The sequence below is a fragment of the Mustela lutreola genome, chromosome 12, assembly GCF_030435805.1.
Source record: "Mustela lutreola isolate mMusLut2 chromosome 12, mMusLut2.pri, whole genome shotgun sequence".
Taxonomy (NCBI): domain Eukaryota; kingdom Metazoa; phylum Chordata; class Mammalia; order Carnivora; family Mustelidae; genus Mustela; species Mustela lutreola.
In genome coordinates this window covers 9,361,874-9,379,184 of record NC_081301.1, presented here as the reverse complement: position 1 = coordinate 9,379,184, position 17,311 = coordinate 9,361,874, and the positions used below count along the sequence as shown (strand labels likewise).

The following is a 17,311-nucleotide window of genomic DNA, read 5'->3' as shown; positions in this document are numbered from 1 at the left end:
ATAAAAAACCTCCGGGATTTTCTTTCCCAAGCTAATTTACCCAAAAAGACACAGAGTTTCCTTGATATCTATATAGAAGAAAAAGGCTATAATCCACTCCGGTAAGAAACTGTCAACTATCCTCTGCCTACACCACTCGTTTATCCCTATCAGCATGCTGATCCTAGACTGTAAACACCTGGAGAGCGGGAATGCAGTGTTTTCAGCTCCCATCACGTACAATTAGTGATTTTTGAAATCTTTGAGAAAGGGGCGCTTGGGTGGCTCAGTCGGCTAAGCATCTGCCTTCAGCTCAGGTCATGATCTCCAGGTTCTGGGATAGAGCCCTGCATGGAGGATCCCTGCTCAGCAGAGAGCCTGGTTCTCTCTCTCTCCCTCTGCTCCTCCCCAATGTTTGTTCTTTCTCTCTTTCAAATGAATAAATAAAATCTTTGAAAATAATAATAAAAAAGAAAATCTCTGCAAAAACTGTAATAAGACAAAGTTGATCCCAAACTTAACGAAGTAATTGTATATTAGGAGGTATAATTTTTTTTTTTTTTAAAGATTTTATTTATTTATTTATTTGACAGACAGAGATCACAAGTAGGCAGAGAGGCAGGCAGAGAGACAGGAGGAAGCAGGCTCCCCGCCAAGCAGAGAGCCCGATGCGGGGCTCATTCCCAGAACTTTGGGATCATGACCTGAGCTGAAGGCAGAGGCTTTAGCCCACTGAGCCACCCAGGTGCCCCTAGGAGGTATAATTTTAAACCAAAACATGCTCCCAACATTTTATTTCACATCCACAGTACACAGAAATCCTCTATTATATTTTAATATATATACATCATGAATAGTAAAGAAATGCTTGTCCTGTGTCAATCTGAGAACTACTTCAAAGCCTTTGGGGAAATAAAAAGACTAGAGATCTTAGTGTCATAAATTTCTGCAGAAGAATAAATTAAGAACTACTATAAGGCAGTAAAGAAAGGGGCTGTGAAGTCCCACACATTGGGTTCAGATCCTAGGCATCATTTATTCAATCGATAAAGCTTCAGTTTCCTTACCTGTACAACAGTACTAATATTCACACACAGGAATGTTGTGAGGAGTAACAAGGGTCCATTATAGGACCTGATACAACATAGGAACCCAATAAAACACAGTTATGGTGATAATGATAAAAACTTTATATAAAAAGGGATTTAAATCCTTTGGCTAGATTTACATGAATTTTGTTTCTGAACTAAAACAGTATCATAAAAAATCCTTGCTTGAATGCTATGCACTTAATAAGACAGAAAGGGAAAAAAAGGGGGGTGGGCTATCATAGCTGAAAAAAACCCAGCAAGTTATTGTTTTGATGTCATAATTAGGAAGGGAAAATGAAAGTCAGCAAAACCACAGTTTTAGGAAAGTGGTTATTAGATTTTCTTCTTTCCACTGTGGAAAAAGTCCTTCCTGTTGAAGAAGGCAGTGAAATTTTATCACAGCTATTGCTATTCATAAATCTTATATCTATTTTAATTCAATCTGGCCCTAGCCTCTGAGTCGCTGCACCACAATTTGATTACTATAACCATACTTTTTAACTGCTGTCAGGAAAGACAGCGCCTTCTACAAACATCTGCCGGAACACATGCCTGCGTTCTCCAGCACCAGCCTTAAATCACACTCTGGTGATGAATCTTTATCTGACACTAATACTTTTTAACTTCATACAGACAATTAAAATGAATTGTAGCTAAATGCACATATAACAAATCAATTTAATCTTTGGTTGCATAGTAGCATATTTTGCAAATTTCCTAAACTTACTTTCTTACATGTATCTTTGTCTAGGTGTTAAAACTTCAATTTAAGACAAAGGAATGGAGATATTAATAAAACACAGCTCTTATGACAGTGGCATGTAGATGCAAGCCTCAAAGAGTAATGACATTTGAAATTCGTCACTGCCATTTAAAAAAACTTTCACATTTATGTGTGGAGAGTGTCATGCTGGGCTTCATAATAAGAGTGACCAAAGTTAAGTATCTGCTGTCTAGGAATTAGTATAATCAAAGTTCAGACAAATCCACCTATGATAACAAACTAGATGAACATCATTGCTGCCTCCACACTCCCACAGTCTCTACAACGCTACCTCTCACATTTACTCTCCAGTTAGTTGTTCATGGACCTGATGTCATGGGCCACTGTCACAGTCCACAGCACAGGGCACAACCCTGACTGTGAAGTGTGGTTCCTCCACTTGTTGGCGCTATGGCCACTCTTACCTTCAAGTTCCTTCAGGGCAGTTAGTCCTAGCTTACTCATCAGTGCCTAGCACAGAGTCTGTAGGTAATACACATTTGAAACAAACCAGTTCAGTATAGATGCTTAATAAGTAATTTTTTGGCTGGATAGACAAATGATCAACTCTGCACACCAGGAAGGGCAGTGGAAATAAAAAAGCATCTGTGGGACATAAACTACATTCTCCATACAAAGCACTGCAGCGTTCTCTAGCCCCGGTATCTCATTTCTTTTTTCACAGGTAAGAAAACTGAGGTTTACAAGATGCAGTAACTTATCCAATGGACACAAATGACATTAAGATCCAAAACAGTCTGTCAGATCTCAAGTGCCCTGGTAAAAGGAAAATCCTTTTGTTTTAAAATTTAAAAATTTTTTCAATTATTAACAGTGTTTTTGTTTCCTCCATAATAATGGCTATAAAAGAGTGTAGGAAAAACAGCTGTGGTACTGGAATAAGGAAAAGGGAGTTGAACCCCTGCTCTGCCACATAAGTAGTACATTTCTGAGCACATCACTTTCCCTTCTGAGCCTCGGTGTCCTCAGCCATAAAATGGAGGTGACACTCCCTATATCACAGCTTTGTTATAATCAGTTAAAAGAGGAAAGTACCAACATACACGTCAAAGATCAAAACTTCAAGAGTTGAAGTTTTCCCATTTATAACTTACATGTCACTGTGTCAATCACCTCCCCAATCACAAAACGATGGAACCTTAAAGACACAAGGAATCCAAGAGGTCATCCAGGCTGAGTTCCTCATTCTAAACAGGCAGAAACCGAGGTTTAGAAATGGGAGGTGACTTGTCCCAGGCCCCATGGCATGACCAGGGTTAAAGCCCACATCTTTTGAGTCCATACCCATGTTCTTTCTACCATGTCATTTTCTAGAACTTGAGTTTCCATTTTGCAAATATGAATGTCATTAAGAATGAAAAAAAAAATCTCTGAGAATAAGAACACTTAAGATTCTATGCCCATGGGACACCTGGGTGGCTCAGTTGGTTAAGCGGCTGCCTTCGGCTCAGGTCATGATCCCAGCGTCCTGGGATCGAGTCCCACATCGGGCTCCTTGCTCGGCAGGGAACCTGCTTCTCCCTCTGCCTCTAGCCTGCCACTCTTGTCTGCCTGTGCTTGCGCTCTGTATCTCTCTCTAACAAATAAATAAAAATCTTAAAAAAAAAAAAAAAAAAAAAGATTCTATGCCCAGCTGAGTGATCCTAGGTTGTCATTTGATTCTCTGCATTGTCCTCTTTAAGACAGTAAAATCAGGGTCTAGTACTCTGAGGCACAAGGAAATCTCTTCACTGCAAATTATATGGACCAAGGTGTCCCATATGAGGGCACTCAGTATAAAATCCCACCATGCCTAGCCTCACCACACCTACAAGGACTGTCTCCTAGGTTTTTCCTGGAACCTCAGTGCTTGATAGACATTCCAACCAGATTTTGTCTACTAATCTGGTAATTAATTAGGAATAAGATAGTACTACAATAGTAATCTTGTTATAATAAAAACATGTCCATGTTTTACCTCTTAGTCCTCTAATATCCAAGAATTACAATCAATATAGTTTCTTAAATGACACCTGACATTTGCCTCATCTAAAATTACTCTCTCATTTTCTCTTCTTAACAGCCTGGTGAACCGGGTTGGGCATCTGAGAGTATAACCCATTTCAGAGTAAGAGGTGACCAACTTCCAGGGCAATTCCTTAGCCAGAGTTCCAAAGCTGTCTGTGAAGTAGGGACAAAGAAGAGGTTCCTGGCTCCCAGCCCACTCCCACCTCAGAGACCCTTGCCTCACATGCCCCAAATACAAACCAAACAAGAAGGGTATGCTGCATACCCCTCACCCCACCAAAACAGTGTAGTGTCTTCAAGGGCATGGTAAGAAGATGTGATCTGCAGTCACCAGGCCCAAACGAACTCATAAAGGTCAACATCTTGCCTCATCCTCGGCCCTCTTTCAGGGCCTTTTTTTTCTTTTTTTTTTTTTTTAAAGTAGGCTCCATGCCCAGCATGGAGCCAAAGCCAGGGCTGGACCTCATGACCCTGCAATCAAGACCTGAGTTGAGATCAAAGAGTTGGTCACTTAACTGACTAAACTACCCAGGCGCCCCTCGGTGTTTCCTAATTCAGGGATGGAATCATCATCATCCATTCAGTTCTACAAGCCACAATCAGATCAGGATATCATCCTTGAAACCGCTCTCTCCCCTATTCCTTAACATGCAATCCATCATCAAGTCCTAGCACTTTTACTTACTAAATATCTCTTGAGTTTATCCATTCCTTCTACATCACCAATAAGTTAGCCCAAGTTACCATCTCTCCCAACTGGACCAATGCAAAGTTTCTTGATTGGTCTCTTTGGCCTCACAAACCTTTCTCAAGTGTATTCCCTTCAGATCTTTTCAAAACACAAATCTGATTACCTCATCTCCTCATTTAAACTTGTCAAAGGCCTGCCAATACTCTTAAAGAGAACAATTCCACCAGACCTACATGGTCTGGCCTGCGGCTTTACCTTGTACCACACTCTACTTACCCCCACCCCCGCCAGGTCCCCAAAGACACACCCTTCTTTCAATTCGTCAAAACTACCAAGCTATCCCTTTCTTCAGGGCCTCCATTCATCCTTTCTCCTCCCCCTTCACCTACTTAGCTCTTACTCATCCTTCAGCTCTCAAATCAAGAGTCTCAAATCAAGAGTCACCTTCACAGGGATATCATCCTTGACCCCTTAGAGTAGGTCAGATGCCCCTATGATAAAAGTCTGAAGGTCTCAACTGCCTCTCCCCGGTACTTAGTGATTAACCAGTTGTGATTACACTATTATGGCAATTTTGCATTCAGTAGGATGACTGTTTACGTAGCATCTATCTTCCAGCCAAGAGAAAAAGTTCCATGAGATCGAAACCAGGTTGTTTTTGCTCACCAGTGAATTCAGATTCTACTTAACAGTGTCTTTACATAGTAGGCCCTCATTAAATATGAAGCAAACAAATGGCACTGTGGTAAAATGAAAGGAAACTAATAAAGCTCTCAGCACTGACCATGCGCCAGGCACTTTCTACGTACACATCTCCCCTTTTCGTTAAATCCTGTGACAACATTTAAAGATAACATTAGCTTCATTTTAGACATATGAAAACAGGCTCAAAGAGGTAAAGTGAGGGGCGCCTGGGTGGCACAGTCACTTGGGCATCCAACTCTTGGTTTTGGCTCAGGTCATGATCTCAGTGTCTTTGGATTGAGCCCCACATTGGGCTCTGTGCTCAGTGTGGAATCTGCTTGGGATTCTCTCTCCCTCTGTCCCTCCTGCTTGTGCTCTCTCTCTCATAAGTAAATAAATCTTTAAAAAAAAAAAAGGTAAAGTGATTTGCCTGATATCACCCAGCAAGTAAGTGGTAAAGTTGGAATTCTAATTCAAGCCTGATGATTATGTTCTTTCTACTGCAAAATTCTGCCTTCCTTTGAGAAGCCTCTAAAACCAATGGTCAATTCTACCTCTGACAGGAATTTCTAGAAGATTCCTCTAGAATCAGAAGACGCCTCTACAGACTGGCAGAAACAAGGCCTGGATGGAAGCAGCTCCAAATGGAGGGAGCTAATTTTAAGAACTCGAGTCTTCAAAATTTAACTGCAGAGTCAAATGCTGAAAACACTGTCTTTCATTGTAAGATTCCTGTTTAATTCATTTTGAGTACCACCCAGACAGAAATCCCAAAATCTCTACTTGGGATTTTCAGTATAATGTCAAGCAACAGGAAGAGAAATGCACTAATACGATGGTAAGGGGGAAATAATCTCGTTAAAGGAGATTCTTAAAATAATGAATTTGGTACTTCTATTAGTATATCATAGTGTGTGAAGAGGTAGCGAATACCTAATATCTTCCTTTAGAAATAGAACAGACTGGGCACCTGGGCAGTTCAATTGGTTGAGCATCTGTCTTTGGCTCATGACCTGGGATTGAGCCCCACATGAGGCTCCCTGCTCAGCAAGGAGTCTGCTTCTTCCTCTCCCCCTGCTCTTGCTCTTTCTCCCCATGCTCTCTCTCAAATAAATAAATAAAACCTTAAAAAAATAAAAAAGAAAGAAATAGAATAGACTAATAAAAACTGGTCTTTGAAAAAGAAGACTAATGAAATACAGTCACAGATAAGATGCTGAGAGAATGACTGCTAAAATGATGTTGGGACTTACTCTCCTTTATTAAAAAGGTATGTAAAGGGGAGCTTGGGTGGCTCAGTGGGTTAAGTGTATGCCTTCGGCTCATGCCACAATCCTGGGGTCCTGGGATCAAGCCCCATGTCAGGGTCCAGGGAGCCTGATGCTTCCCCTTGTGCTCTCTTGCTCTCTCTCTCTGATAAATAAATAAAATCTTAAAAAAAAAAAAATAAAAAGGTTTATTAAAAGAAGCAAATGGAGGAGCAGGACATAGAGCACCTGATTCAAAATACTCTTAGAGGGGCGCCTGGGTGGCTCAGTTGGGGCCTCTGCCTTCAGCTCAGGTCATGATCCCAGGGTTCTGGGATCCAGCCCCGCATCGGGTTCTCTGCTAGGCAGGGAGACTGCTTCCTCCTCTCTCTCTCTGCCTGCCTCTCTGCCTACTTGTGATCTCTGTCAAATAAATAAAATCTTTAAAAACAAAACAAAACAAAACAAAAAAACAAAATACTCTTAAATTGTCTCTGGATGGGCACTAAGCAAGTCAATCCCAGAAAGGGTGGGGGCTGGTCAACTTGATGGGTGGAAAAGAGAAAGAAACTCAAAAACCAGGAGGCTCTTGGGCTCAAAACCACACCTCAGCTCAGACAGCCCTAAGCAAAAGCCGCTATCTAGAAACATAACCAACAATAAAGTCCAGATTACAATTTTTTGGAAAGAGATCCTGAACTGAAGTTGCTTAACATATTAGAGGGACCATTCCCTTTACAATAGCAAATACTCCAAGTTCAAATGAGGAGCATTTTCCTCTCAAGGCAATTTTTTTACACTTGATCTTAGCCAAAAGGCCAAGAAGCGATCAAGGCAATTTTTTTAAACGCAATTTCAATTTGCTGACCTTTCCTAAGTTTGCCACGTTTCTCAGTGGCTTCATGCTTTTCTGCGAAGTTTTAAGTGACTTTCTTTGAAAAGAGCTATTTAATGCCAATGATTGTAGAAAACATTTGTTCATAATTATCCAGACATAGACTGGAACAATGCTGAAACAAGAGCAGCATGCAAAAATGTATTTAAGGACTATCATCCCAAAATGCTGCTAAAAGCTATTAACCAGTATGTGTTAATTGCCACAGCATTCATATTAATTTTCACTTCAGGCTCGACATTGTGGAATATTTCCCCTGATACATTTTAAACAAAGTTTAATTTAAGGAACTGCTTCTATCAACACTTATGAAAATTAACAGCCAAGCAATTAGCACTCATGAATTATCCCTTCCCCCATGCTCTCTGCAGCTTCGTTAAAACACTTTCTAACAGAGAAATGGTTACTTTCTAATAAGTTAACACAATCACAGTCACAGTTGTCTATATGAACAAGAAGGGGTTCTGCTTTTTTAAGCACTCAAGGCAAACATTCTCCTTATATTTAGAGTAGAATTTAGCGAAGTCAAAGAAATACTTCACGTTTTAGTAAACTACCAATGACTAATATTAAACTACCTTCTCCTATGATGTTTAAAAAAAAAAGAAAAAACACAGCCAAAAAAAAAAAAAAAGGAAGTACTAACTTGACTCAATCTTCCTATTTAAAGTTAAAGCCCGAAGCCTCACTGGACTCGCTGGTCTTCAGGCAGACCTTCACCCAGAGTCTGCTGCACGTCCTGTTGAACAATGCTATTCTGAACTCCTGGATTCAAGACACACTTTCTCTCACTCGATCCTGTCAATATCTAATGAAGTACATTAAGAAGGGACGACATCACCAGCCCTCATCCTTTACAGAGAGGAGCAGAAGTGGGATATTTGTTGAGTGCTTCCTATTATGTGCTACATGTCTTGGCAAAGAGACCTTATCTCAATTAATCCTCATGAGAAAGAACATTACCATCATCTCAACCCACATTAATACAAGGACAGGACCACTTTATAAGGTTAAGTAACTAGCCTGAGGTCAACACTGTTAAGTGGTAGAGTCCGAATTCAAACTCAGGTCTTACTACAAAATAGGTCACAAAGTAAAGTACACTGGTTCTCACTGGGCTAGGTGCTCTACCCTACTTACCCTACTATTGTCCTATTTGATGGTCTCATCAGCCTTGAGGAAGAACTCTCATTTCTTTAACAGGTAAAGAAACTGAGGTTTGGAGAGATGGAAAATCTGACCAAGATGCCAAAACCAATAATCATTATCATTTCTTTGTTAGTAACTATACTGACAGGAAATGGGTATTTAAAATTCTAATGGGGGTGCCTAGATGGCTCAGTCAGTTAAGCTGCTGTCTCTTAACTGCAGTTCAGATCTTGGATCTCAGGAATGTGAGTTCAAGCCCTGCACCAGGCTCTAAGCTGGGCATGGAGCCTACTTACAAAAATAAAGTAAGGGGCACTTTAGTGTCTCAGTTGGTTAAGCATCTACTTTCATCAGGTCATGATCCCGGGGTCCTGGGTCTGAGCCCCAAGTTGGGGTCCCTGTTCAGTAGGGAGTCTGTTTCTCCCTCACCCTCTACCCACCCCGACTCATGCTCTCTCTCTCACTTGCGCTCTCTCTCAAGTAAATAAATACTTTTTGAAAATAAATAAATAAAATAAAATAAAATTTGAACGGTCTACTAATAATGATATTTGCAAATTCAATTTAACCAGAATAGTGGTGATGTACTAGCAAAAGTTTCTCGAGTAAGTGATAAGGCATGGAATGGAAAGGGTTAGATACTTGCAAAAACATGACTTCATATGAAACAGGTAGAAAGACAGGACAGATACTTACATAAGTGCTGAGTGAGTATTCACTTACCATGAATGAGCCCATTCCCTCAAAGCAATGCCTTGTCAAACCCAATATATCCCACATACAGTGAAATCAGAAGGACTGTCACAAGAAGTTTTCTGATTATCTCAATCTTTAGAACAGAGATTTTGTTAATTAAGCTTTTTGAGGACTGCTTTCAACAAGCCCAAAGAATGCAGGCAGGTGGCTGAGCCTGGTTTTGCCTTGTGCGACCAAGCAAGCACTCCTTAAAACCACTTGCAATCTATTTTGGACTTTTTTCAAATCATCAGTAAACAGAGTTACTAATAATCAATGAATCTAAAACAGGTCACAGCATCACCAATTTACTAAAGAGAACATAATAATAAATCAGATCCAAAAAATTATTAAAATTACAACAAAGCACATGCCTAAGCACAGTCTTTCTCTCTCAACTCTATTCCTCTAAGAAATTATTAATCAACAATTTTTAAAAATGAAATTATTAAACTGCTACAGGTACCACAAATTATCTGAATAGTATTTGCTTTAATTTAGCATAATAGCTAAAAGATGCTTACCCTTAGAATCACTAAAACTAACAACAATCCAGTTTGCACAAACAAGACACTAGACATGCTGGCTTACCTACAATGAATTGTAAAGCCACACCAAAAACAAAATCCTTTTTTCAAATCTAACGCTAGTTTAATCTTAAGGAGGATTTCACAGCAGTCAGCCTCTTGAGGAAATACATAATTAAGTAGTTTTTTAGCATATTTAATTAGACCCCAAACTCTTCCCTGTCCCCTTCTCTCCCCAATTATGTACCACTTGCCCAAGAGACCTAAGCAACTCGGTTAATTATGTAAATAAGGCAAGCGTTATTCCCAAGAAAAGCATTGTGAATATCTGTACAGGAAAACTCTGTACATATTTTAGTGGCTTTAACAAACCTTCACAGAAAAAAAAGAAAAAAAAAGGACTATCAAAGTCCACGAAAAACCCTTCTATTTGAAGCAAAAAGCACGGAGTTCAATGACAAGATGGTGAATCATTAAAACAGGACACTCATTTCACTTCTTAAATATGAGCTGAATAAAAATAAAATAATTTTAAGTTACAACAGTAACAAAAATTTAGTGCTGAACGTCAAGTGATTTATGGGAAGAATCAATCTGGAAATTATTAAAGTCGACTCTCACAGAAAGGCTTTATTATCAAGGGGTTGACATGATCTTAACTCTAGAGGCAGCCATGGCGCTGTTATAACTACTACAATCCCATTATTATGCAATCACAAAATGCTAATTTGATCATTTTGAGGTGTTATTTGAATAGTCATTTTAATTTCTAGGTTACAAAAAGGCTTGACTCAAGTGTAATTCTCTATTAATCATTGAGATGTCATTGAATATCATATTGATGCATTTCACAAAGATAAAGAAAGACTAATTTAATATGTACAGTACAATATCCTTCAAATATTAGCCACTTTCATTACATATCTGCCAAACGCATCAATATTAAATAATAGATGAGAACAAGAGTTTAATTGTATTTTAGAATTTGTAATATGGAGGCTAATAATAAAATAGCATCGCATCACGGGATAGACTTATCGATACATAAATCTTTCTTAATCAAAGTGTAATGGTGACTGCTCCATGCATATACCTTTTGCTGATTACAAATAGATTTGATATGACAAAAGTACGGAGAGCCTTAAGTGTAAACATATCTAGCAAAAATAATTCCTTTGTGACCAAGAAAATGGCTTCTTCACTTTTTTTTTTAGTTTCTCCCTGGCACTTCGAAAGTTAGATATATACCAAAGATACCTTATAACTTTCTCTCAAATCCAAAGCTAAGTAATTTATAAAATAAAATCTAGTGGTATACTAGGAATTCTAGGACATAATATTTTAAAATATCTGTGCTATTTTGTTGGCATCAAGTATTTTTACAGAGTAATTATTCCAGCAATTATGTCCTTAAACAATGAGATGGTATCAGACAATGGAAGCAAATAAATTCCAGCCATGTAACCTAATTCCAGTAATAATGCTCACACATATATATCTAAATGAATCAACTGTAGTATTTAAAAACAAATCCTACAGTCCAACTCTCCATTTTCCAGAGACTGACATTCCTGTCCCCTAGGGGGACCCTTCCTTCTCTTTGCTACATTCCACAAGAAACAGGAGTCGTGGCAGGGGCAGGCTAAAGAGATGCTTTACATCAGTATAATCTCTCATTTACTAAAAGTCCTTTCAGATTTTTTTGGAGGCAACTCCTGAGCATATTAGTATCTTTATGGAACTTCCACATTTTGTTTCTAGTTCTTGGCTCTCTTTTCCCACCAACATCAATAACCTCACTTGTCTGTGGCCATATATGCTTCATATGGAAACATGCTGAACCTTATGAGGTAGAAGTGTTTCGAAGAGAAAACATCTCCTTGCTCAGACAACTGAAAGCATATAACCAGAAGCTGAATGTGAAAAAATGGAAACATAAGCAACGAGCCTGTATGTTTATTAATTGCAGTGGTGTTAAAATAAGACAAATTGTACGCAACCCCTCCAGGAAACAAGCTATCACTCAGCACCTCCAAGCCACTGCCAGACAGCAAATATAATGGCAATAAATATAAAAATCAACTGCTACTGTCTCTTCAAAGAAGCCCAGCTCAGCTCCACACAGAGACACAGAAGGCAGGGAGCGTGGGCAGAGAGAGGGCTGCAAGGGCGACTGACTATACTCCACCTACAGTGGTGGCCCTTTTTCTAAAAGGAAAATAGACATGTTTTAATTTTTAAACTGCAAATTATTAGAACAAACAGAAAAAAATAAAGTCATCCTACATAGCGAGTGTCAAACAAGACTGCTTACAATGAAATACTGACATAAAAACAATGGCCTAAAAATCTGAAATGAAGCTTTAACCTCAACAATTTCTATAGTTATAATAAAGAATCAGACCAAAACAATGCAAACTCTCTCCCCAGAACCACCTTCAAAGCTTTCCCAGCACAATCAGGCCTTGATTCATCACATCCCAACAACCCAAACCCTCAAGTATACTTGGAAAATGAAACACAGAAAAAGAGTACATGGACAAATATCTCAAGACTGTTCTTGTTTTAATCCTCCAAGTATACTGCTGTGGAAACAGTATACAGCCCAAATTCAGACCTTTTTACATGTGAATGACATTCTATAATTCCTTTGAGTCATTTACGAAGCCCTAAAATCTAATAATGATAATACTAACAAAAACAATTCCACACAACTGAGGTTTTACTCAAAAAGACAATGTTTTATTTTTACTTACCTTGCCATCAAATTTGGAATACTCGTTAAATGGGTTATTCAGCTGCAGAGGGCACTGCTCTAACCGCACAGATAATATTGACTGCTTTCCAGAACTTGGAGGTTTCTCTTTGAGGGACTTTTTTTCAAACAGTGACTTTAACTCCTGGGCTGTGATATAAGAGGAAGATAAGAACATCGTTGAGATTACACAGAGAGACAGCCTGTCTACCTTTCCTAGCAAGTCTTCCCTGGAATCTCAAGGAGAGAGTGTCCAGGGTACATTCAGGTCCGATATGTGCAAAAAGCTTCACATATACTTCGATGTTTGCACACTGAAAAGGCAGAGTCCTGAAAAGAGGTCAGGACTGTCAATTTAGAAGGACTGGGGTTTGAGGAGTGGGGCACAGTCAAACCAACAGAGCAGCCATTCTGTCCTAAGAGCTTCACATCTAAAGGACCTGGGCTTTGGCCTGGCTTTGCCACTTAGAGATGTTGTGATACTGGGCAATTCACTAAGGCTCTCTGAGCTTGCCGAACTAGATAATCCTGAAAATCTCTCCTGGCTCTAATACTTTGGGTTTCTGGAATTCTAGTTCTTCAAGGTGAAGGTCTACATCTTAATCCTCTCATACTCTCCAGGGACACCTAGCACAAAATCTGGAAGACAAAGAGGAGGAGGAGGAAAATGAGAAATGATATATATAATAACAGCAGCTAACATTTACCGAGCAAGCCAATGTATCTCAATTACTCCTCCTAACAAACCTAACAAACTATGAGGTAGATACTAGCACTATCTTAATTGTGCCAATGTGGAAACTGAAGCTTAGAATACTTTGATTGGCCTTAGGCAACACAACCAGTAAGTAGCAGAGCTGAGATTTGCAATCAGCAAGGCTCTTAGCCATTAGGCACTAATGAACAAAGCTGACCCTCAATAAATTTTTTGCATGAATCAATGAATAAATTAATGATTGAAGGAATTCAAATTAAATTATTATTAAATCAGAATCTTTAGCTCTTACTCATTAGTAAATCAAGACAAGTTAGTTCCACATCTTCTCAAAGATCATTTAAGTGTCCATATTAATCTGAATATCATTTAAGGTGGGAGCGAGGTAAGTACATGGAGGTTTATTATACTTTATACTTTTTATTTTTGTAAATATTAGAAAATTTCCATATTAAATTTTAAAATCAATCTTAGATCTTAAAATCTGCAATGAACAGGTTCAACCCCATTCCATTCTTAAGTACAGCCAAACTGAACTTAGATTAAACAGAACTCTGAAATGGTGACTTAGAACTTTTGAAAAACATAACTAAAACCATCTTTTCAACAAACTAGTGGGACAAATTTATCCAATCAGTCCCTATAGATGGAAGTGGCAAACCAGGAGAAAAAGATCTAATTCTTTTTAAAAATGTGGCACCTGACTCTCCAATTCCACAATCTGAATATATAAGGACAACTGATGATAAATAGACATTTGAAAAGGGTTTAGATTACATGATATTCTACATATTACAAGTATTATTCTGCGCATAATCTACTAACAGTTTTTTTGCTACACTTGGGAAAGGAATAACCCTTTATTAAATACCTACTATGGGTTGGGAACAATGCTAGGTGTTTTCTCAACTTGTCCTCACAACAACCTTAAGAGATGGGTTACTACTCATTCCATAAACAAACTGAGGTGTAGCAAACAAAAGTGACTTACCAAAGTCACGCAACTGTTATCAGTAAGGTTGGGGATGAAGAGATGATATATTAATAATACCATTCTCAGACTAATTCAAACTCAGAGCTCTTTCCTCAACCTTTGGCATTTCTTTCCTCTGTCCACCCTTCCTTCCTCTCCCGTCGCCTCCATCCCCCTCCCTCCCTCCTTCCTTCCTTCCTCCTGAGTCACAGAAAAACAGAAACAACCAAAAGAGACCTTTTGCATGTTCTCACCTGTACCACAACCTGCCTTCCCTCCTACTCCCATGGATGAACTGCCTAGGCCCCGACCTCAGGCCAGCCCCTCCTTTGTATATTCAGGGACTGACTTCTTGCTGACTCAAGGGCATCACTCAAGCAATTCTCTCTCATTTCCAGCTTTCCCTCTACTGGATTAAATGCATGAGCACACAAAGGTACCCAAAATACTGCTCATCTTCAAAAAAAAAAAAAAAGGCAGGGTGGGGGGCGGTGGCACCTGGGTGGCTCAGTCAGTTTAGCATCGACTTGTTTGGGCTCAGGTCATGATCTCAGGTCTGGGATTGAGCCCCATGGTGGGCTCTGTGCTGGCAGGGATCTGTCTGAGGATTCTCTCTCCCTCTTCCTCTGCCCCCTCCCTGCTTGCATGTAAGCACTCTCTCTACAAATCTTTCCAAATAAATAAATAAATAAAAATCCTCCTTTGATCCTATACTCCCTTCCACTTATGATGCCCTTTTTCTGCTCCTCAAAATGACTGTGTATGTCCTTGCTATCCAGTTCCTCTCCTCCCAGTCCCTCAGATCCACTCCAGTCAGGCCCGCGGGCCCTACCATTCCGTTATAGCAGTTTTTAAGGTCACCAATGATCCCCTTGTTGCTAAAATCTATCAGTAAATTTTGAATCCTCATCTTTCAAGACCTTGTGACAGCATGTGAAACAGCTGATCACTCACTCCTTTCTGAAATAGTTTTTTTACCTGGTTTCCAGGACTCCATTCCATCTGGCTCTCATGCTATCTTTCAGGTTACTCGTTCTTAGTTTCCTTGCCAATTCCTCATTTTCCCCTCAAATCTTTGGCATTCCCCAAGTCATCATATTTGGACCTTTTCTTTTCTCTATCCACGTTCATACCCTTCGTGATTTCATCCAGCCTTCTATTTTAAATATTATCAACTTGAGGAGAAACTAAGTTGTGGTAATATAAATTAGAACAACAGCTGCCTCTGGGCAGCAGCCTGACTAGAAAGAGGCACCAGGGAACTTTCTGGGTACACAAATGCTCTATACTTGACTGGGACTACACAGGTGTATATGTTTGTCACAAGTCATTGAACTATATACTTAATATCTATACATTTCAGAATCTAGAAAGCATACCTCAATAAAAAAAATATATAAAAACGGAAAACCTAAATAAATATCCTCTACATGCTGACAGCTCCCAAATGATTATTCATGGACCTAAACACTCCCTGAAATTATAGGCTCACATATTCAACTTTCTATTTGATACCTCCACTTGGATGTCCAATAGGTATCTCAAAGTTGACATGTCCATAACCAATCTTCCCCCAAGCCTGCCACTCCCACAGGCCTCTCCTCCTTAGTTAATGGCAACTGTATCATGTTAGGCCAAAAACTTGGGAGTCACCTTCACTCTTCTCTTTCTCTCACATCCAACATCCTATGCATTAACAAAAATTTCAGAATATAACCAGAACCACTTCCACAGTTACCAATGCTGGATTAATACCACCACATTCAATCTTGTTTCTGCCCTTGCCTCACCCAGGCCTGCTCCCACCAGTCTCTTTCCAACACACCAACCAACAAGAGTCTTTTAAAGTGTTAGGTTATAAACATCACAATAAGAAAAAAAATTGATCAATTTGACCACATAAAATAAAAATACTTTTGGGGCACCTGGATGGCTCAGTGGGTTAAGCCTCTGCCTTCAGCTCAGCATCCTAAGATCGAGCCCCGCATCCAGCTCTCTGCTCAGCAGGGAGCCTGCTTCGCCCCTCTCTCTGTCTGCCTCTCTGCCTACTTATAATTTCTCTCTCTCTCTCTCTGTCTACCTCTCTGCTTACTTATAATTTCTCTCTCTCTCTCTCTCTCTCTCTCTCAAATAAATAAATAAATAATATTTTTGTGTGGAAAAAATTAGCCAAGTAAAAAGAAACATGATAAAGTAGGAAAGAAGACAGGTTAATATTCCTACTATATAAAGATTCTAAAAGTAGACATTGAACAACTCTTTGGAACAATGGACAAGAAATACGAAATATTCACAGAAAAAGATATTCAAATGGCTCTTAACAAATGGAAAATGCTCAACCACATTTATAACAAGGGATATGTAAATTGAAATTATGCTGAGATACCATTCCACATCTATGAGATTGGCAAAAATCTAAAACTTTACAGATATGGGGAAATAACATTCTGTACATTATTAGAGGAATGCAAAACAGAAAAACACCTATGGAAGGGAATTTGGCAATATCAAGGGATATCATATATTTACTGTCTGACCCAACAATACCACTTCCAGGATTCTTAGACACACTGGGGAAAATATAACACAACACACATACATAAGGCTATTCACTGCAATACCATTTGCAACAGCAAAAGCCTGAAAACAATCAAATATCCTTCAACAGGAGACAGGTTGGCTGAACTCTGGCACATCCATATCATGGCATACTACAAATAATTTAATTTGAATTCCGAAGCTATAAAATGGAATGAAGCCTATCTTTATATGTTCCCAGAATGTGTTGCTAAGTGAAAAATGTTTTGCATAAAATAGTGTGTACAGTACACTTTTTAAAAAAAGATTTTATTTATTTGGGAGAGAGTGAGAGTGTACAGGCATGCACAAGCAGGGGGTAGGAGCAGAGGGAGAGGGAAAAGCAGACTCCTTGCTGAGCAGGGAGCCCCACACGGGGCTCCATCCCAGGACCCAGAGATCATGACTCTGAAGGCAGAAGCTCAACTGACTGAGCCACCTGGGTGCCCCTACAGTATGCTATCTGTAACCTATAAAGAGTAGTATATGAATATAAATATAT

At 39.2% G+C, this 17,311-nt stretch overlaps 1 protein-coding gene across 18 annotated transcripts in view; it reads right to left on the bottom strand.

Moving 5' to 3' along the window:
• Positions 1 to 17,311, bottom strand: part of MAPKAP1 (MAPK associated protein 1) — a 244,724-nt gene that overhangs the window by 187,976 nt on the left and 39,437 nt on the right. For 16 of the 18 annotated variants that reach the window (XM_059142981.1, XM_059142980.1, XM_059142974.1 and 13 more), the window contains one exon: positions 12,546 to 12,694. The exons of the other annotated variants lie outside the window; for them this stretch is intronic. In XM_059142981.1, coding sequence (XP_058998964.1) covers positions 12,546 to 12,694 — 149 coding nt within the window. The remainder of the gene's footprint in view (positions 1 to 12,545; positions 12,695 to 17,311) is intronic. 18 annotated transcript variants of the gene reach the window in all.